At 39.8% G+C, this 23,383-nt stretch overlaps 1 protein-coding gene across 1 annotated transcript; it reads right to left on the bottom strand.

Annotated features, from left to right (window-relative positions):
- Positions 1 to 4,276: 4,276 nt before the first annotated feature.
- adgrl4 (adhesion G protein-coupled receptor L4) lies at positions 4,277 to 19,950 on the bottom strand. Its single transcript, XM_062450860.1, has 16 exons — positions 19,590 to 19,950; positions 19,094 to 19,243; positions 8,839 to 8,988; positions 8,561 to 8,710; positions 7,975 to 8,045; positions 7,460 to 7,639; positions 7,139 to 7,322; positions 6,925 to 7,041; positions 6,578 to 6,777; positions 6,215 to 6,394; positions 5,790 to 5,993; positions 5,363 to 5,583; positions 5,202 to 5,268; positions 5,021 to 5,112; positions 4,633 to 4,801; positions 4,277 to 4,512 (listed from the first exon to the last, which is right to left on the bottom strand). Exons 1-16 carry the CDS (start codon positions 19,633 to 19,635, stop codon positions 4,450 to 4,452), a joined length of 2,244 nt encoding a protein of 747 aa, XP_062306844.1. The 5' UTR covers positions 19,636 to 19,950; the 3' UTR covers positions 4,277 to 4,449.
- Positions 19,951 to 23,383: the final 3,433 nt, after the last annotated feature.

Genomic DNA, 23,383 nt, shown 5'->3' with positions numbered 1-23,383 from the left:
GGTTATGGGGCAGCCGTCCAAACACTGTCAGGCAGAATAGTAATAATTGGATTTGGATTAAATATGTAAGTGAATTTAAATGAATGTTCTGCCAAGCAAAATGTGATACAGTTTGGGTCACCTTCTGATCTGGAAGTCTGTGCTGGATCTGTGCAATACTACTTATTTTAGTGAATCCCCATTTTAGTCATGGTCATCATTCCCTATTTTAAAGCTCAGTATTTAGCCTATCAGTTAAGAAATGTATGGCAAAGTTATTTTGAAGTAATTAAATTAACTTTTGTTCAAGATGTGAAGACAAAAAACATTATTAGCCCACATCAAGTCCAAACCATGGCCTTCTGCAGTTTTGAATTCATACATAACCTACATCCAAATAACATTTTCAATTGCTGCCACGTTCTTTTTTTGGCAATTATTCTCAACCTCCTGTTGAGAATATCAGCCAGTGATTACTGTAAGAACGGTTTCAGACATCTCATCAAATTACGCAAATTATCAGTAGGCCTAAATGCAGTAGTTATTTTAAGTAGATTTGGTAGGCCTACAATTTACGCATTTAAATGGTCAACAATGTTTTGTCAGATTGTCCACCTTTCCCTGTTAATAGTGGCAATATTGACATTTGAGGATAACACTCAAAATCCAGTTACGCTGTTGAAAATAACACCACTGCTGGTTTACGCTCTGCTTTTTGCGACATAACTCTTATTTTCGATGATCGCCTGGTCTGGACTGCTTCTGTTCTCCGTGTGCGCGCACAATCTAAGTTTATTGAGGTCTACCTTGAATTAGCATTGCTTGTTAGTGGAACGGAACGTTAGTGGAACGGCTTAAGTCTAAGTTGATGTTTACTTAAGCGAGGCTTTTTCATGCAAGCGTGGCTTTTGTTAGCGACGTTGATCGAATACTCCCCAGGTTTGTCTTCTATGTTTTTACACTGTCTAGCAGGGACTGACTGAGTCCAACTGAAGCAAGCGCACGGTTCGCTAGCAAATCAGCTAAAAGGATTCTGGTCCATGGACCCCGCCCCCCAAAGCCCCCACCCCCCTCCTGCTTTGCTTGAAAATCTCTGTACGGCTTTGACAATCTTTTTTACACTAATTTGGCGATGAAACAAGGTCAACTGTGTGAGCGTGCAAAATTGAAAGGTGTGAACAGTGAGGTCACAGAATTGAAAGGCGCAAGCATACAAATACTTTCTATTCTTTTGAAAATCGGATTTCGAAAAACAAATCTTTTCTGCGCTTTTGAAAATCAGGTTTCGAAGATACAAATCTATATTCCTCGTTCTAGTGACGGGAAGTTCCGATAAATTACAGTTTTTCTCAATTGTTTACACACAAATACTGGTACTTGAGACACAATGACCACAACATGTAACTCATGCACCAACCCCATGAACCAATTCTGCTAAACTACAAGCACAATTCCTGCTTTACACTCAAATTTCAGTTCTAAAACACAATTTTTTCAAAACACTACACACAATTCTCTGCATTTGGCACAATTTTCATGAAAAAAATCTTTTGTTTTCACAAGGAACAAACTGCCATTCAGAACGCACACTGACTCATCGCATGGACAAACACCTGTCACACAGTTTTACAACTAGCAATCAGAGCTTTAGCATAAAAGGGCAACAGGTGACCTCTTCTGTTTTTGAGCAATGGATGCCAACATTGGAAACAGAGGCAGAGGCAGAGGAGTGAGAGTAAGAGGAGGAGGAAGGGGAGGACGAGGAAGGCCAATGATCATAATCTCTATGAGATCCAAGCCGCTTTGGTTGACCATTTGGTCAACCATGGTCTAACAATGAGGGAGGCTGGGCAAAGAGTACAGCCAAATTTGAGCAGGTACACTGTAGCATCCATCATCCGGACTTTCCGAAATGAGAATAGGTAAGAAATCTACTTTCACTACAAAATTGCAGTAGGCCTACTGCATATCAATACAGTACTCAATGAGTACAGTAGTACAGTATTGCCTGTGGACTGTTCTGTAGGACTGTAAAAATAAAGTATGTTTCAAGTATTTGGAAAATGTATTCCTACACAGTATTTACAGTATTTTACTATTTGTTTGGCAGAACTGAAAGATTACCAACACAAGGTGGTCGGGAACGTCTTCTGTCTCCTGAACAGGAAACTGAAATCATGAACATGGTCCTAGAAAATAACGCCATAACATTACGGCAAATACAAAGAAAAATAATAATAATGTAACTGTATATGTCACACTAGTGACACGGTTAAAAGCAGGTGTTATCCTTGGGCCACAGTCACACAGCCGAGAGACAGATGCAGAAAATGTTTTTAATGATATAATAAAGGATAAATGTCCAAATACTAAAAACAATGTAAATGTCTCGTAGCCTATGGCTACTTTGGCGTATGTCCCCTCCGATCCAAGAACGCCGTCGGCTCCGCGCCTGCAGTGCGTAGGCCTGCCTGGACAACAATAATAATTGGCTACTTTTGATTCGCACAGTGACAAGTAACTGTGTAGGGGAGATTCAAGTACTTCCCTTTACGTTCATCGGACGAGCCGTGGTTGTGCCTCCGGAGTCCGAATGGGAGCAGCGGAATTTTGATCGTCGCTTCTCTGTGCTCCTGCGTGTGTCCCAGTAGAATCCTGCCTTCTGTTCAATCTCCGCTCCTTTTTGAAGGAGTTCCTCTCATTGGTTGGCCAATCAGTTGGGGATCATTTAGCAGTGATGGGCTGCGTCCCTGTCAGCTGGGGAGTTCCCTCCCCCCGTCCTTGATGTCAAACAGCACATACAACACCATGCACACAATCACAGCAAACAATATGAAAATACCACAGCAACCAATATGAAAACACCACAGCAAACAATATGAAAATACCACAGCAACCAATATGATAACACCACAGCAAACAATAGTCAAAACCAAACTAAAATAGACAACATAGGCTGGCCAACTGACATCTGTGACATATACACTATACAGTAAATTATTCTGTTGTTTTGTATGTAGACCACTGTATGTGCAAGTTTGTGTTGGTTGGGATGTACACTGTGTACATTGTTTTTCTGGGAAAAATACGTAAAATATATTTGTTACCGTGTATTTCTGTGTTCTGAGTATAAAAACAATATTTTCAAATATTTTACAACACACTTATGTATGTACTGTCTGTAGTAAGTGTAACACTGAACAAAAAAAGGCCTAACTCACTTTGATGAATGAAGAAGAAGTGTTTTCCATTCATCATAGTGTTTTACATTGAGCACATCAGTGTTCAAATGGTTCTCATAAATGTCTATTCATATGACGGTTTGTGTTTGTCATTTGAAAACAAAATACCATTTTGAGATTAAATAACATTGTTTTGAATGTTAAGTTTAATTTTGCAGGAGAAGTGAGGGGTTTTGCCCATTGTGTGTGTGTTTTTTTGATTTGTGTGTAGAGTTCTGAGTATGAGGTATGCATTCAGAAAATATGTGTAACCAATCGAGAAAAACTGTAATGGGTGTGTTTTGCACTTCAGGGCCACCGTAGATAACGCACCCAGTGATGTTCAGCTCAAACTCATTGACATGCAGTCTGATACATTACTGGCAGAGCGCTTAAAGTCAGTATCACTGTTGGATTTGTATTATTTTCTCAAAAAGGAGAACTTTCCAGGCATACTCAGAAGATGTTGGTTCTCTTTGAATCTACCTACGTATGTGAACAAACATTCTCAGTGATGAAAATCAACATATCCAGATCCTCTCTCACAGACCTGTCAGCTGTCCTTCGCATATCCACCTCAGACATTCAACCTGACTTTGGTGCACTTGTTCAAGCAAATCAATCAGGGAAACAACTCCTGTGGATTTATTTCCCATTTTTCTGCTCCCAGCGGCAGAATTAGTGGGTATTATAGTCAAAGCCGCGCTAGGTTTTGCTCAAGCAGTGAAACGCCGCAGAAGGGGAAAGCGTGCGGGAGCGCTAGTTCGGCTGCGCAGATGTTTTTTTATAAACTGTAAACCCTTCTACTCGCCTCGCGAGTTTGCGTCGCTCATTCTGGTCGGAGTTTAAATGGCACCGGGTCTACAGGTTAAGTGTTGATTCATAGTTTCAGGAATCTGTATGTGTCTCGCCGACATCATCTTACTCACCGACTGCATCACGGGCACTGTGCACTAGTGAAGTTAATGTTACAAATGTTTCTTATATAAATATTGGACAAAGAGAAATGTTAATTTTCACTGATTATTTTATTTAGTTTTTGCATATCATATACTGTATTTGCTAAGTGACAATGGTTGATTTATTAAATAAGTAAATTGTATTTTTACAGTATTGAAAATGCATAATGTATATTGTTGCCTTCACAATTTAAAGCAGCTTGTGAAAAAAACAGCAAGCCACTGTACAGTAGGCTACATGCCACTCAAAAAACTTGAGACCCATCGTGATATCCGATTACTTGATTTGTTTATCTCAGGCATTCAAAACAACAAGGGACATTTTTGAACAGCCTGTAATATTCCTCTTGAATCTAGAGAATAGAAAAAGGAATATGTTTAATATGTCTGAAATTAAACAGATACCATTCAAATCTACCTCAAAAAGCAGTTTAAGTATATGATCAGATACAACTAATTAACTTTATGATTACCTTTCTAGATAAGACACAGAGGAAGATGAAGATAAACATCCCTTGGAAGGTGTTTGCAATTGTGAATAGATAAGCAGAGAGCATGGTCTCGTTAAGGATGTGGAGCACGCCAAATGTCCAGGTGGCACCAAGGACAAACAGGAGGGCAAGGGCACCACGGGCACAGGACCTAAGGTAAAATACATGCTTATGTCATCATAGGCCATATTATTGTTCTACTGCTTGTCATAAACCTCAAGACGTGATACATTTGATCTAAAAAGTATAGCAAGAATGCTACCCCTTTAGACATACTAAAGTGAGTCTCTCATCAGGGACCGAACACATCACAATATGGACAGGTCACACCCCATATGTCCCTTGTGGCTTTATACTGCATGAGATTTACCTTATATTTTCATAATGGCTAATTTCAGGCTTTTTCACAGCAGTATGACGGAACACTTTGTAGATAATCACTCCAAAAGCCAATAGATTCACCTTAGAAGGAGAGAATCAAATATGGATACAGTGACAATGAAGATGAAACATAATCGTTTGCACATTTTCAGGGCTTAAAAAGACCTTACTAGAATGATCAGGCAGGCAGGCCCAATAAAACTCCAAATGAAGTTATTTTCCGTGCTCAGCCAACACCTTATGTGAAAAGAACATTATATTATAACCATGGAACTATTCATAAATAGGTATTTTCATTTACCAAATTAGCATTACCTTTTTTTGCACTTACACTTTATTGGTACCATAATACTTGGAGCCGAGTGTAGCCGAAATGGCCACCACCACAGCTGGGCTTCCATAGCCAAAAATGTAGAAGTTGCGATGCAGGAACCCTTTGTTGTAAATAACACCAACAACTATAAGGTAAAGATGAATCCCCTCGATGCACATCCAGGCAAAAGCAGCTAAGAAGAAATAATGGAGGAGGCCAGCAATAATGGAACAGAAAAGCTGATACCAGAGACAAAAAGACAAAGAGAAGTCTTTAAAATAGTAGGAATAACACTTTACACCTATGCAATTATAGAAGACAAGGGTGACTGAATTAGGTTTCAAATGCAAAAAAACATCCACGAACATACTCACTCAAATATACACACAGATGCACACCATGCCCACATTCACAAATGGGTTTCATTGAATAGTACAGGTCTCACTTTATGGGTGTTCATATTGATTCCAATCAGGAAAATGAATTCTGCCATAAAGAGGCTGCAGCACAGGTTCTTGTGAATAGTGGTTCTGGTACTCTGGATCTCAGTAAAGAACCAAAAGGTGAAGATACACATGGACAGACAGATAATAGAGATAATCATCCCCAGCTGAGTGATCCTGGTCAGAATGTTGTGGTGGGCCAACAACTGCATAGGGGTACAAAGCATGAGTTTAAAAGGCTACCATAAAATAGAATTGTACTACATATACCACTTGTTTGATATTACTTTGATTTCACAGGGTCAATTTGACAGTCAAACCCTCCCGTAATAAAACAGGCAATGCCTCTCATCGTGTGGTCTACACTCTACAGCACAGTCATTTTGCAACGGAACTTATGTTGGTGGATCAGTTGGTGGCCACTTACATTGGCACGTCCTGATGACATGAGAATTGCAAAGTGCGTGAGGTGGTTACAGGAGCATGTGGTGGTAGTGCTGTTGACATCCACATGGTCACAGCCATGTGTAGCCCAGTGCCCTTTCAAGCTGCCTGGATCATACTCCCAGAAAGCACATTTGGTTGCATCTTCGTTTGTGTTGATTGGCTTCAGTGAAAAGAAAGAATGGTATTGTGAATTTTTTTAAAGCAGGTTTTAAAACCCATTCCATATACGGTAGACCTAGAATTTTTTTTTATTTTTTAAGTTTGAACTAACAGCATGAATTAGCGGTGACTATTTTGCCAACAGACAGCATCAGATCTGCCATGGGACTTTGACTGCTAATACCATTGTGTGTCTGAGGGTGAATGTTACACGGTCAAGCTGGTACATGTCAACAGGTTTGATAGCCACTGCTATGACTTGGGAGTTGACAGTGATTCCTCCTGTTCCAGCGTAGTGTGCGTAATCCATAACACTGGGGTCAGTGTTGGGTTTCATTATATCACCTATGCTGTCATACCGAACAAACACCACTGACACGCTTCCTGATATACAGAAGAAAAAGTAGAAGAATCTTGTTGTTTTTCAGGTTAAATAGATGAATTGTGTTGAAAGTAAAGTTTGAGTTTAATTAAAAACAACTTACTATGTGCCAAATGTTAAATATACACATCATTTCCAAAACATCTTACCATTTTTGTCACCATCTTGGTCATTGTTTGGTGTTAAACTGATATGTTCTCCACCTATTGAAACTGATAGCTTGCTTTTCCGGGTATGGTGGGCATCCAATGTAAAAAGTTTTATTTCTGTATTTAAAAGAAAGAGAGCATTAATAAAAGTCTTTGCACATCATTTTTCACATTAAAAGATTTAGTTGACAACAGATGTCAATGTGCTGCTTACCTATTTCACTTTCTGTGATCTCCAGATCGGTGGTAGTTTGATAGTTTCTTGCCAGTATCAATATGTTCTCCTCCACAGTGTGGAGGAGTTTGGTGATTGTGTAGTCCCGTTTATCTCCTTCAATTTTGCTCCAGGCAACCAACTCATCCTTTTTCACCAGGTTGTTTACAGCCTTTACAAATTTCTGAAAAAGAATAGCAGCTTGTATGAGTAGTACTGAGATGTATACAATTAAATGTATTTAAATTAAAGAAATACACTGAAGTTGAGATAATATTCTGTAGCTGATGTATAGATGAGATGGTGTATACAAATTGTTACAGAGAGAGTGGCCTTGGTCATGAATGGTTTAGTGGTTTGGTTCTTCCCCACTACACTCAAAAGGGAGGTGGATCGACACAGGGCCTCCACAAATGAGATCACATCGACTGGAGTCAACTCTTCTCGTGTGTGCCTGATGATCTCGTCCAACATGTTATGGGGCTCTGTAAGGTTGCCCATCTACAATTGTGAGAAATACATTTTAATGAGCTCAAACCCTTTCTAAGTTTTTTTTGGTCTTAATACAAAACACATGAGAACATGTTTGTCAACCCAGCAGAGGGCAGCATCCTCACATATTTCCATCATATTTGCAAAATCAGAAGAATCAGAAAGGGTTTTAATCGCTATGAAAGTTTGCACAAACAAGGAATTTACTTTGGCAGGAAGGTGCATACATTAAAAATAAAGGAATCTTAAAGCTTAAATATGTGGTCTAACTATACAAAAGGAACAAAGTCTAGCTAATACTAATAATAAACAGTTAATAAACAGTTCGAGAAGTGTCTGCTTACATGTTCAAGGACTTTGTTAACAGTTTGTGCTATGCACAAGGGATGTTCGTGACAGTTTTTCTTAGGATGTTCTGAAAAAAGTGTTTAATAAATTGTATAACAAATGATAAAAACATTTTATGATCATAAATAGAGAGAGAGAAAAAAAATCTTATAACACAAGAATTGATATTGGCATTTATATCCAAAAGGCTCTTCCTTATGGTGCTCTAGCTACCTCAATTATTCCATGTAAACCCTGCACCCTATTCAGCTCAAGCATTTCGTCCACCTCTGCTCACCACCTACTGTAGTAACCCCATCCCTACGAGGACACGGAACTCGTTAAATGTGGCTGTTTTCAAATTGGAGGCACAAGGGTATAATTTGCTACTGTCATGATGACAATGTCATAGAACTGTCTATGACACTGAGGTCAGTGCAACTGTCTGCTGCACTGACCTCTAGCCAATGTAACTTTTCACTATTACCCATTTCCTTTCAGCATGTGTGGTTGAGAGGGAGGAACATTGAAATAGGTTGGAAAAAAGGTGGACATCTGTATGTGATCAAGTGATCAGAAAAGTTGATATTCACACACACTTACCATGACAAGGTCCACCCTTTTCTGGATGGAACCGCTTAGCACCTGATACTAGGATGTAATCTCTGTCGCAGGTGCAAAAAAAAGACCCATTTGTATTGTGGCAGAGAGAGAATGGTCCACAGACCTGAGTGCTCTTGCACTCATCTATATCTGAAAACCAGTATGGAAAGATAAATCGCTGGATTAACAATACACCAAGTATCCAGAGAAAACTTGTCTACTTATATATATAAAAAGAGAGAAATACAAAATAATACATTTTATGAAGAAAACTTTACCAGTGCACTCGGTCCCATCGTTTGGTTGGAATTGGTACAGTCCTGTTGATGCGTACCCTGACAAACAGGTGCAATAGTAGCTCCCCACTGTGTTGGTACAGTCAGTGTTGGACCCACAGATATTTGTGACATTCTGGCACTCATCATCATCTGTGGTGGTGAGAAACAAAGAGAAAGGAAACCAGAATAAATACATGTAATAACTACAATTAAGTGGAATAATGTAAATTGGGTGTTAAGGTTAGGGTTCCATACCAAGTTATTAAATACGTTTTTCCAAAACAGACATTTCAATTAGTGCTTCAAACATGATTTAGCTTCCAGTTGACCAGGTACTCCCTGACTGGTCTTTACATAGTCATCACATATCATATGCCCTTGAATGTATATTGCAACAGGCTTAAGCAATAGTAGTAAGTTGGAAGTAACACAATATGACTTTCTATTGTTGTATTCGTTTCAAGGGATATGATGGACACAATACCCTGTGTAAAAAGTTTATCCGGGAAGGGATATCCTTTGCTTCCAGTAATGGGAGGTTACAATACTCAACAGGAAATGTGCCCATAACATTCCAGACTTTTAAACCAACATAGCACAAAAAGCAAAACAAGGATTTCATGCTGAAACTATATTTTTGATTATTTATATTTAAACTTTATTGAAGTTTAAGTTAAGTTTAAGTATAAATGCACAAGATGACAAACTAAAAGAACCCAACAAACACAAAATTATCTATCAATACTTTTAGAGAATCTCAAGCAGGGGCGTCGTTAGACCCTTTTTACTGGGGCACATGCCCCAGTGTAAATCTCCTGTGCCCCAGTAAAATCTAAATTTTGAGTTTTAACAATTTACTTCATTAGTCAGTGCATTATATTAGATTGATAATCCCGGAAAAAATGAACACAGTATCCCAATCAATGCTTGTAAAAGTGTTTAACCGAAAACACAAACCTATATGCATGCAGAATTCCATGTCAGCACGCTCTTCTGAGCTTGCCAAATAGCCACTGCAGCACGGACACAGAAGTCCAGCGGGTATTCCAGAAAGCAGGTTATGCAACATAACCGGGTAAGTTAACCCACCAGCAACATTGCTACAATGTACCCGGGTATGTCACATAACCTGTTTTCTGGAAAACCCCCAGGTGTCGGACTCGGCACACAAGTCAGAATTGAGGTAGGCTAAGAAAACATTACAAAACTAAAGATGGTTTCTAAATGATAGGCCTACTGTTCATCTTATTTTGACAAAAACATAAAAACAATATTACATGAAGCTCAAAAAAACAGTATTTGCGCTCAAATGAATGTGAAAAAAATGTGCGCGCTTGCATTAGCTATTGATGTCCTTGCCAAAGCTGATATCAAACTTGCGTCCCTGAACTGTTGTATAGTGGATTAAGCAAGGGGAGTTTCTATAGCCTATTAGTGCATTGTGCACAGCAAGCTTGAAAGAAAAAAGGGATATGAATTAGGGGCCGGTGCCCCAGTAGAGTTTTATGTCTTCAACGCCTCTGATCTCAAGGTTGATAAGCTGATGACTCATTGGAGGTGAAATCCTAAAGTAGTTTCTATTATATTGAGGAGTGAAAATGATTCAGGATGGTGAGTAGAATCTGAGAATGTAACAAGATTAGGCAACAATTTATTTTAAGGTTCCAATAACCGTCATACAGTAGCATGACAGAAAGTAACTACTTAGAACTACCTATGGTAAAACATTGCTAGTGTATAGGAATTGCTATGTAATTAAATTGTATTAAGTGTTAGCAGTATAGGTTACATATTGGAGTCTTAAATGTTATGATGGCTAAATTTAAACTCAAACAAGTACACTTGATTTTCCTTACTTGAAACCTGTTCGAGGCCCGCCGGCGGGCCGGAAACGCTGCCCCCTCCTACCAGTTACTATGCACTCAATTAAAAAATATATAATTTCAGACTGCTACACATGCCATACATCATTGGAAAGCTACGATTCTCTTGAAAGAATCCATTTCAAGATCAAGTCGCAACAGCAAGTACAGTCAACGTCTTTGTCCGGTCACCAATATCTAAACAAAGCAAACGACTCTACTCAGCCTAAAAGGTTCAGCGTGGTCCAGATATGCAAAAAATCCCAACACACATGGGCTGGTTACATTCCCAAAGGTCCAAACTATCTAACCATGTTGAGTAGTTCGTCCAAAATAATGAATTATATCCACACATAGCCACGATCTTGTTGCTTCATTCTGCCTTCGCCAATTCAATTTTTGCACTCTCTCACGCACTATCGCTCATTGAAAGAGATGTGATTAGAATATTTACGATTGGAGTGTCAAGATGGCAGCTACACTCTGCCCTTTCGATTGAAACCTTGTTTGACCCAATAGGAGATTCAATGCCCTAGCATTGAATCTCAATTCTGTCTTCCAGCTAATACCTACCACCTCTAGGCCTCTTCAGGCCTCTGTTTTCCAAATAAAATCTTGGCGGAAATAGAAACTTTCACTTTCCTTGTGTTCAAGCTTCTATTACTCAACACCAGTAGGACTGACAGGGGTGCTGACAACAGGGGAAATAACTTCAGATTGTCACCTTTCAAAAGAGAACACAGTCGTGCATGTACTCCAAATGGTTCAAGAACAGCTTTCAATTTACTTTGGGTATGCTGTCTAGGCGTTTTCAGGCAAATTTTACAGGATTCTTATTAAAGAAAACATTATCTTTGAAACTACTGGCTATTTTTGCTCAACTCTACACACTAACCACAAAACCTTACACCAAACCAGCAAAATATTACACTAAACAAACAAGCATTGGAAAACTCTTAAAATATCTGAAAACATTATATATATATTTTTGCATCAGTACCATGCAAACAAACCATAATTTGAATAATCACATAAAGCAGCTACTACATATGGAAGCCCATGAGGACTATATTCAAATGATAATGCTATATCAGAAATGCATGATCATTTTCATTATAGTAGTAGTAGTAGCTTTATCGTCAATTTCTTCACATGTCAGATGGGGGTCAGATGGCTGAGCGGTTAGGGAGTCGGGCTATTAATCAGAAGGTTGTTGGTTTGATTCCCCACTGTGCCAAAATGACGTTGTGTCCTTGGCAAGGCACTTCACCTTACTTGCCTTGGGGAGAATGTCCCTGTACTTACTGTAAGTCGCTATGGATAAGAACATCTGCTAAATGTAAATGTCAAGACATACAAAGGAATCGATAGGACGTTTCCCACTCTCCCATGGTGAAACATAAAAAGTGCACAAGCACAACAGATAAGACAAGACATTTCCTAATACTAAGTAAACATACAAATTCATGTACAGCAGCATAAGTTTCTGTAAAGTGTAAAAGTAATACAAGTGATAAAAGTGCAAGAGACAGTTTGTTGCAGGGTCCTGAGTGATTTTAGGGGGGGGGGGGGATTTCAGCTTCCTGTCAGACTGGAGGATATGGCTGGGGGGAGTGAGGGGAGAGAATTTAGCTTCCTGACAGCTTGGAGTATGAAGCTATTTCTGAGTCTGGTGGTGCGGCAACGGAGGCTGCTATACCTTCTTCCAGAGGGTAGGAGGCTGAACAGACTGTGTGTGGGGTGGCTGGTGTCACTCGCAATCGAGATAGCTTTCCGGGTGAGGCGGGTGGTGTATGTGTCTTGCAAGGACGGAAGTGGGGCACCAATGATCTTACCAGCTGTGTTCACTATGCGTTGCAGTGCTTCCCTGCTGTGTTCAGTGCAGATACTGCCCCACACAGTGATGCAGCTGGACAGGATGCTTTCAATGGTGCCCTGGTAGAATGTGTTCAGGATGGGTATGGGAGCTTTCGCTCTCTTGAGCTTGCGGAGGAAGTAGAGGCGCCGCTGGCCTTCTTCGCCAGTGATGCAGAGTTGGTGGCCCAGGAGAGGTCCTCACTGATGTGCACCCCCAGGAATTTGGTGCTGCTCAGGAGCACCATCGATGGTCAGTGGTGGGTGTTCAGTGTTGCTTTTCCTGAAGTCAACCACAATCTCCTTTGTTTTGCTGACATTCAGCAGGAGGTTGTTGTCTCTGCACCACGTGGTCAAAAGGTTCACCTCCTTCCTGTAGTGGGTCTCATCGTTCTTGGTGATGAGACCCACCAGAGTTGTATCGTCCGCAAACTTCACCATGTAAGTCAGCAGGGTGAAGAGCAGGGGACTGAGCACACAGCCTTGTGGGCCCCCTGTGCTGAGTGTGATGCTGCTCGAGGTGTTGTTGCCGACTCGTACTGCTTGTGGCCTCTCACTGAGAAAGTCCAGTATCCAATTGCAAAGGGAGGTGTTGAGCCCCAGCTGGTCCAGTTTACAGATGAGTTGTTGTGGGATTATGGTGTTAAAAGCTGAACTAAAGTCTATGAAAAGCATTCTCACATGTGAGTCTGCTTTTTCCAGGTGGGTGAGGGCTGGGTGGAGAGCAGAGCAGATTGCGTCCTCTGTGGAACGTTTTGCCCGGTATGCGAACTGAAAGGGGTCCAGGGTGGGGGGGAGGATGGACTTGATGTGGGACATGACTAGCCGTTCAAAGCACTTCATAATGATGGGGGTCAGTGCCACAGGGCGATAGTCATTGAAGCAGGATGAAGCCAGTTTCTTTGGCACAGGTATGATGATGGAGGTCTTGAAATGTGATAGAACAGCAGCTTGACTCAGAGAAGTGTTGAAGATATCCGTGAAGATATCCTTAAGCTCCTCTGCGCAGTCCCTCAGTACACGGCCTGGAATGTTGTCTGGGCCTGTTGCTTTGTGGGGGTTGATAGTGGAGAGTGCCCTCTTCACACTTTCGGCAGACAGGCACATAGCCTGGTCGTGGGGGGGGGGGGTGGAGTTTTCTGTGGGCTTGTGTTATTTATTGCTTCGAACCGTGCAAAGAAGCTGTTGAGGTCGTTGAGCAGAGAGATGTTGTCGTCGCAGGCCTGTGATGCAGGCTTGGAATCCGTTATGGTCTGGATGCCCTGCCACAGGCTGTGCGTGTCTCTGCTGTCCTTGAAGTGGCTGGTTATCTTTTTAGAGTAGTCCTGTTTTGCTCTTCTGATGCCACGGGACAGGCTGGCTCTCGCTGTTCTCAGGCCAATTCTATCCCTGGCTCTGAAGGCTTTGTCTCTGGCCCTCAGCAGCCGATGGACAGCTCCTGTTAGCCATGGCTTCTTGTTAGCCCGAATGATGATGGTCTTTGTGTGGGTCACATCATCTGTGCATTTGCGGATGTAAGAGAAAACAGTGTCTGTAAGCTCCTCATTGTCTATGTGGTTGCTGTGTGTAGCTGCTTGCTTGAACATGCCCCAGTCTGTTGTCGCAAGACAGTCCTGAAGAGCAAACCTTGATCCATCCGGCCACACTGAAATCTCTTTCCGAAGCGTTTTTTCCACTTTCACTCTGGGCCTATAAGCATTAGCATAACAGTGATGTGGTCGGAAAGTCCGATGTGGGGGAGGGCTTCTATGCTCCTTTGTGTGAGGTATAGACCAAGTCCAAGGTGTTTTTCTCCATTGTGGTGAATTTGACATGCTGATGAAGTTTTGGTAGGACAGTCTTAATAATAAATCAGCATGATTTAAAATCTCCAGCGACGATAGTAAATCCATCTGGGTGTGCTGTCTGTTGTTCGCTGATGGCCTGATATAGTTCACAAAGTGCCGCATTCCTGTCACTGCTGCTGGAGGTTGGAGAGATATATGCCGCGATTAGCAAAACCGCAGTAAATTCCCTCCGCAGATAGAAAGGACGGCACTTTATGATCATAAACTCCGCCAGTGGTGAACAGTGTCTGCATACTATCACAGCGTCCTGGCACCACGCATCACGTATGTAAACACAAACTCCTCCACCGCGTCGTTTACCTCCGTTAACGTGGGCTCTGTCCGCTCAAATTAAAATACACGTTCTAACTATTTGAAAATGTCATCTCATATTCAAAGACAAAGCTGTGCAGCAGACAAAATTCGAATGTAAGTAAGCTAAACAAGCTAAACAGCGCCCCTTGTCAATTGCATTTCCCTTTTCAAGTCACCATGCTCTTTAACCCTCGTGCTGCCTTCGGGTCACATGACCCAAAGGTTCACAACGAACCATCGTTGTGTTTACCCAATTTCACCCAATACAAAAACAAATAAAAATAATTTTCTTTTAACCATTGCAATGTGGGGGGTCTGAGACAGCCCGAGAGTTAAAAGAAAATGCTTCACTTTGTTTTTGTATGAGGTAAATTTGTCGCAATACGACAGTGGGTCACAATGACTGATGGGTCAGAATGACCCGAAGATAACACAAGGGTTAACGACAAAATCATGAAAATGCAATCAGTCAGACCTGGTCTTCAGTTAAAACATTACACATCACAATTTTTTTCGCATTCATTTGAGGACAAATAGCCTACTGTTTTTTTGAGCTTTTTGAGCTGGTGTGTAGTTTATAAGGGAGTTAGCAATGTAGCTAGGTCCTTGTCCGTGTAGAGCTTTGTAAAAAAGGAAAAGGACCTTAAAGTCAATTCTGAAGGTAACGGGGAGCCAGTGTAAAGTAGCTAGGACAGGACTAATGTGTTCTCTCCTTTTAGTTTTGGTTAATAATCTAGCTGCAGAATTTTGAATGAGCTGTAGTCTTTCAGTGGTTTTCTTGGAAAGACCAGTGAAAAGTGCGTTACAGTAGTCCAGCCGGCTGGATATAAAAGCATGAATTAACTTCTCTGCATCATTTTGGTTTATGAATGGTCGTACCTTTGCTATATTCCTCAGGTGAAAGAAAGCTGTTTTGGTCACTTTATTAATGTGAGAGTTGAAATTCAGTTGTCCAGGATTACACCGAGACTCGTCACCTCTGGTTTAAGACGGGGTTAAGCCTCCTAGATTCTTAGTAAGCATCTCTCTTTTGGATTTGGGGCCACATAGTAGGACTTCGGTTTTGTCTTCATTTAATTTAAGAAAGTTATCATTCATCCATTTGTTTATTGCCAACAGGCAGTTGGTAATGGAATTGATGGCCGTTGCATCGTTGGGTTCAGTGGATATATATAGTTGTGTGTCATCCGCATAGCTATGGAAATCTATGTTATGTTCTCTGTTATGTTATGTTCTCTGTTATGTTAGTCAAAATAAGATGATCGGTAGGCCTATCATTTAGAAACTATCTTTAGTTTTGTAATCCAAGCTTTCGCTCTGGATAAGAGCGTCTGCAAAAAAAAAAGACTAAATGTAATGTTTTCTTGTTTTCTCAATTCTGACTTGTGTGCCAAGTCCAACACCTGGACTTCTGTGTGCGTGCTGCAGTGGGTATTTGACAAGTTTGTGTTTTCGATTAAACACTTTTACAAGCGTTGATTGGGATACTGCGTTTATTTTTTCCAGGATTATCAATCTAAATTAATGCACTGACTAATAAAGTAAATAGTTAAAACTCAAACTTTAGATTTTACTGGGGCACAGCAGATTTATACTTGGGCAAGTGCCCCAGTATAAAGGGTCTAACGACGCCCTGGATACAGGCTTTGCCATCATCAACTTGGAACAACAAAATTCAGCCCGCATCGTGACTTAAGTATGGCAAGTCGTCTTTACATTTAATCAATGCATTTTTTATATCCAGAATTACTTTTTGGATATAAAAAAATAGAATTCTTGATATCCAAAATGCAATTCTTGACATTATTCATTGATTAAACTAAAGCACAACCAAAGCCACAAAGAGCAGCGATACTTTGACATCACACAATGATCAGGTTTGGGTAGGGTGCCTACGTTTCGGAAAAATAACTTGCGCTGTGGGGGCCATTGGAAATATTTAGAACTCACGCATCTAAAGGTTAAAGTGCAATTCACACATACCATCTGAAATGTCTGTCATTTCCTTACATTACAATGATCTAACTGTCAATTGGTACTACTGCTCAAAATTATCTAGTTTATTACAATCACTTTGACACTAATTTCAAAACCTTGCTGTCCTTTTTCAAAACTCTAGATACAAAACTCGAAACAGTCATTACTTGCAACACAGACTGTCACATGTTCAAAGCATAGCATTGTATGTTTATATATTTAAAGACACCTTGTGCATGCAGAATCATTAGTTCAAATAATGAATTTATCATGAAATACCATAGGAACATTGACTTATATCATCCACACACAAGATACCCATAGTTTCACCATGTAGTTGTTTGTACAATCATTACATATTGTACTACAAAATATGATATATGAATAAGATACTAAATCACCATAAATGGACTAAGAGAGAATACTATACAGTGAAATCATTAATCATTGATACAAATTACAACATTTTGTTGTTTTTTTGTGTCAAAGCAAACATAATGAGCTACAAAAACTATGCCACAGTACGTAAAACATGTACAGCCGTGGCCAAAAGTATTGGGAGCGACATACATTTTGTGTTTGCAAAGCTTGCTGGGCCTTGGCATAAAATTACTTCTAACATAATTTCAGTAAGTCATATCAGCACAGGGGAAAATGTGAACTAGTTCTAGCCAGGTGAAATCACTCTGATTGGATTTTAAAAGCTGATTGACTGTTGTAAAAGACTATTTGCATATATTGAAAATGTTCGCCCCAAAAAAGCCTTATTGTATTCCAGTTTTCTATAGAAACGTGAAAACATTTTCCTCAAATACTGAACCAGCAAACTTTGCAAAACACAACATTGGTCATTGCCAAAACTTATGGCCACGACTGTACTGCAGAGTTCCTCACCTGGCTCAAAAAACAAAAAAGCAAAACGAAGGTTTGATTACTGTCCTACATTTCCATCAACCCTGTCTTGTGGATTTGGCCACAAGTTTTCATCCACATCGCAATAGATGTTTTGACAAACATCTCTGAAAGAATCTCCAGGCATGGCGAACCCTGGCCTGACACTGGTCTACCATGATGTAATTGCAAGCCTCATCCATGGTCTGGAGAAGAGTAACTTGTTCATGAGGGTGCCTATCGTACACCTCCATGTGAAGAACAATTCCTCAATTGGGTTGAGGAAGGGAGAGTATGGGGGCAAGTACAAGGCTGTAAATTGACAAAGCAATTACAGTACAAGGCCTGCATACCTATAGGTGCTGCTGGTTTTCAAATCTGAAAACATGATGGTTTAGTCCAATTTGTTAATGTTTCATAGTAATTGGTGTCAATGGATCTTGTTATATTGAAACTTTCATGTTCTAAACTTGGAATATTGTTTGTCATTTTCTATAGAACTATGCATTGAGAAATGCAAGAGTTACTTAAGGCCGAATTATACTTCTCCGACTCCGTTACGGACAGACGGACGGACGGAGTCGGACCGATTGGTTGAATTCATAGTACTCCGAAGGCTGTGGGTGCTGAAAACAATTCACCGCCAGAAGAGTAGGTAGCGCAACGTTTTTTTGTAAATCGTCGTCGAGTGTTTATTTACCTAGGTTATCGAGAAGTCGGAGCAAATGTACAAATTAGCCGTTTCATCAATAAAATACGCACATTTTCAGCAACTACACTGCCCATTTCTCGTCACATTTTAATTCAGATGCTGATTTACATGTACTGTTTAGCTGAAATATTAATTGTAAAAACTTACAGCAATGGCGGACAAAGGATTCTGTTCGTCCTGTTTATCACGGCAACCCTGACACAAGCGGTTCTTAATACGGACCAATCACAGCCAAGGGGTATCCGTAAAATGACGGACGGACAGATGGATAGTCAGGAAAATCAGGAGGTGCACGTAGGAGGGCGTTCCCTGTGTCCGTCTCCGTAAAAACGGAGAAGTATAAATCGGCCTTTATAATTTGGAGCAGTAGTATCAATTGACAAGTTAGATCATGATACTTTCTCTAGTTGTGTCATTTTGAACAGATAATTATAGTTCAATGAACAAATGATCTAAGGTGTATGTGTAATGTATCCAAGCAATTGAAAATTGTCTTAGCGTTTTGAAAAATGTGCATTTTGATCATCAGTTGTGAGTTTTGTGTCTACAGTTTTGAAAAAGGACATCACGGTTCTAAAATTTGTGTCAAAGTGATTGTATAAAACTGTATGTTGAACTAATTTGTAGAGACACCTAGAATGTTTTGATTGTTTGGTTTAAGGTTTTGTGGTAAGTGTGTATAGTAAAATAGACAATGTTTCCAAAGATAGTTTTTTCTGATTGCTAAGGCACTATCGCGAAACATCTTAAAAAGAGTACATGGTGTAAACACAATGAGACAATTAACATTTTGTTCTTCATGTTCTTATATATTTTACCATTGCATGAATGAATTCCATCACCAGTATATCCATGGTTGCAATAGCAAGCATCGTCGGATCCATTCAGGGATTTGCATGTTGCAAGCATGTGGCATGACTTACAAATGTCAGAACATGTGCATGAATCTATAACACTGTAAAGCCATGCTGTGTGAGAAAGAAAATGATGTAAATATAAATATCCTGAAATCACATGATGACATAAAAAGCAACTCAAAAATAATTTGCAGCATACATGTGATCAAATAAACTGTTTTACTGTGTTGTGTCTGTATATTATGCTGTGTGTATAGTGTGCTAACATGTTTAACAGTTGACTACTAAACACTACTAAATGTACAATACAACACATTTCTCACAGTTAACAATATTAAGCCTTTGCTCTGTACATACATTTACGGAAACTACAGAGTATGATAAATAGATAACCATTATATCCAGTAAGTCTATAATAGCTACTGTCTATTATAGGTGAATGGATAAGATAACTTACCTGATAAAAGTATGAGTTTCATCTGGGACTTAAGCAAAGACTCCATGCTTGCTCTGGAAAATAACTACTTTTAGCTGAAAATTAGGTAAGTGACGTATTGTTTCCTTGAATCAGTTTTCCTGTTTTCCTAAACCTGACCCTTCCTGTCCTAATCTTTAATCAGCTTTCAGAAACAGTATATGGGGACATGTCCCCATCAGATTATAATGTGTGTCCAAGCAGTGGGAGAAAACACAGTTCGATATTATTCTGTGTTCAGTATCTTGTAGTCTCTAGTATTTCTGGTTAAATATTTGTAAGGGTAACAGCAAGATATGAAGGTCCTTTAAGCAACATTGTTAGTACTATGCCTCTGTATGGCAGCCATTTTACAAACTACTGTTCCATTGTTCTCAACAGAAAGGATACAGTACACTGTGTAAACATCTGCCAAAAAACTGTGGCTTCAGTGAAGGATGACCTCCTCCCTTCCTCCAACACTGTGCATAAATGTTCACGTTCCAAAGTTAACTGCCCTCTGGTGTCTAACGGGTATAACATCTTTGGAGCTATTGCCTCAGAAATATTCTCTTTTTATTATCTTCCACTACTTTAAATAAATACCAGAAGGGATTGTGATTATGGTTTGTTGGTGCTTTCTAGCAAACTGACCACAAAAAAATATCTTGCACAAACTTCTGAGGCCTGTACTACGAATCAAGATTTGGCGTTAACGAGGTAACTTCAGGTTCAACCCAGAGTTTTCTGTATCACGACGGTTGATCACTTGTTACCGGGTCGCCGTGGTAACTCATGCTGAACGCCTAACCTGGTCGGGAGCAGGTTAAGTTGGAGATCAACCAGTAAAGCACTGACACTGACAAATTCATTTGTGATATCCAGAGATATCCAAAGTGCTCTCTGTAAAAACTTTGGACTCTAATATGTTGACAAAATGAAACAAAGATTTTCATTCTGTCTTCATCCAATGTTCTGATTTACGTTCTGGAAATGTATGCAAATTATATCACATTTTACAACTTAATGCATAATTTGCTCATTTAAACATACATTTACAGGAAACTAGTAATGAAAACAATATTTGAATAGTTATCAACTGGGAAGGTTTCATGTTGATATGTTATCCCTATTCACTGGGGTGTCTCCCCTTAACTCCTTCTGTTGTCCTTGGGTTGCTTTGACCCATTTTCTTGTAATTTCCTTATCAGAAATTTCGGTGTCTTTCAACCAAAACATTTCAAACCAAAAAGAACAACATGTATGGTACCGTACAATGCTCTTCACAAGTTAAATAAATGATCATTTCACTACTTTCATTGAATTGTCTTCACTTTTATATCAATTTTCAAAAACAATAAATAGGACATTGAAAGAAACAAATGGTGAATACTGTGGAAGAAATTGGGATTTCCTGTGTGCTTACATTATTCACTAATCAATAGAAATAGTCATTGGATACTAGTTAGTATGTTCTCATGTTAGCTTGCTATTAATAAGAGTAGATTGTGTCTATGTGTCAGACTGTTGTAATGTCATAACTGCCTGACTGTCACTATCTATGTTTACATTCTTGTGCCCTATAAAAGATGGTCTTCTGGCTTTCAGAGCTGAGAGCGACATGGTTGAGACCTAAGCCTGGTGTTGTGTTGTCATTTATTGTCAGGGGTCTGGTTTTCTTTCCCAATCTGCAGATCGATAATACTTATTAAAATCCAGAACTCAACTGAACTTAGTCACTCTGTTTATGAAGAAACGGACAAAATACTTTCTTCATCAATTGGCGTTGTCGAGCAGCAGGATTTCAGAACCAGATCCAGGAGAGACCCACGGTGGCACCAGTATAAAGCAGAACCTGTGGTGCACAAAACTAAAAGGTAAGGGGATCCTTTTCCAAAACCCCATTCAAGGACTGCTTTATGCTTGGTGCGCCTGCTGTCCCTCTGTGATGCTGGTAACGTAAAGAATTTAACCCTTGTGCTGCTTTCAGGTCACATGACCCAAAGGTTCATAACGAACCATCGTTGTGTTTACCCAATTTTACCCAATACAAAAACAAATAAAAATAATTTTCTTTTAACCTTCGCAATGTGGGGGGTCTGAGACAGCTCAACGGTTAAAATAAAATGCTTCACTTTGTTTTTGTATGCGGTAAAGTTGTCGCAATACGATGGTGGGTCACAATGACTGATGGGTCAGAATGACCCGAAGATAACACAATGGTTAAGAACCTTTTATTGTGACGTTCAGTTGGGAGCCTGGTCTTAGCAGACCAGAATCTGCTAGGCCTCAAAAGGAGGGAGATAATATTAGAGTTTTTGGTTTAGTAAATTTGGGTCATTAATTGACTAGCTATTTTTACTTTGTCTAGGTCAGAGTTGGCGAATTCTGATAGCGTACAAGAATTCTGGTCGCGTGAAGTATTGAAAAAAATATGGAAAACAATCTGTGTTCTTGATCAGAGGCAAAGGATCTGTTAACAGAGAATACGGCCCATACTCTGATCTGGGGAAAAGGATCTGTTAACAGAGTGTATGGTTTTACAGATACAGACCAGAGGCCTGTTCCATAAAGCGAGTTTACCGAATAAGCCAGACTTATGTCAGTTAGTCGGACTCATTTCTAGTTCATTCGGTTCCATAAAGCAAACTCGGTTACTATGGCAACTTAGGCTGCGAAACTAGTCTGGTCCGGGGCAGGTTAACTGTCAGGCTTAGCGTGACTTGGTGCTTAACCAGACCTTCCTGTAACACTGACCCAACGGGAAAACGATGATTTACCACGAATAGTCTCATTTTCTTATTCTCATCAGTTTAATATGTTCAACATTGATAGAAAATCAACTTAAATAGCCTACATAGGCTACAACATTTAGCCTAATGTATTAAACGATGATGAACAATGATTTGATACACGCCACGTTAAACGTAGCCTATGGCTAGCCTAGTTTGTGATTTCAAATGTTTAGGCATCAGGGAGGCCTATCTCAATCTAAATTATCCAAGTATAATTATCATAGCTATATAATTGTTAACAGTAGTCTACAATTGCAAAACAAACCTAAATCCATAGGCTACATCTATATCCTCCATTTTCCCGACACAACCATGTTAAAAAGTTAGGCTACTGGGTAATGTATTGATTAATAGTAGGCTATTTATTTAAAACAATGTCAAAAAAGTAAATTTACATGTGTTTAGAGGGTGTCTGTTTTTTAATCAACGAAGTAAAGGTCTAAAAAAGGACCTCGACCTACGTAGCCTATCGTTCACGTCAATCATGGCGTGTTGTTTCATTTTGATGAAGCGGTGGATGAGGGAGCTGTCATAGTACAAGGCTTAAAGGGAACGTTCTTTCTGGAAGAAGTCACGTGGCCGTGTGCATTGCTTTTGCCGTGGTGGATTGTATGATCCATGTTTTACCTCTCGGGCTGCTTAAGAATAGGGTGCACGCGCAATTAGCTTGACTACTTAAATCTGACTTGAATTAGTAGGACTGCGTGAGCTGAAATTGACCTTTATGGAACCGCTATAGCCCCGCTTGACTTGTTAAGCTAATTCAAGTCTGGTTTCGGACTTTAAGTCCAATTTATTTGTGCGGCCTTTATGGAACAGGCCTCTGGGGTGAACCAAACAAGGAAAGGTCAGTCCCATCAGTCATTGTGACCCACCGTCGTATTGCGACAAATTTACCTCATACAAAAACAAAGTGAAGCATTTTCTTTTAACCGTCGGGCTAAGACATTGCAATGGTTAAAAGACAATTATTTTAATTTGTTTTTGTATTGGGCAAAATTG

This window comes from Osmerus eperlanus, chromosome 24 (genome assembly GCF_963692335.1).
Source record: "Osmerus eperlanus chromosome 24, fOsmEpe2.1, whole genome shotgun sequence".
NCBI lineage: Eukaryota > Metazoa > Chordata > Actinopteri > Osmeriformes > Osmeridae > Osmerus > Osmerus eperlanus.
Note: the sequence above shows the minus strand (reverse complement) of the source record. Positions and strands in the feature narration are given on the sequence as shown.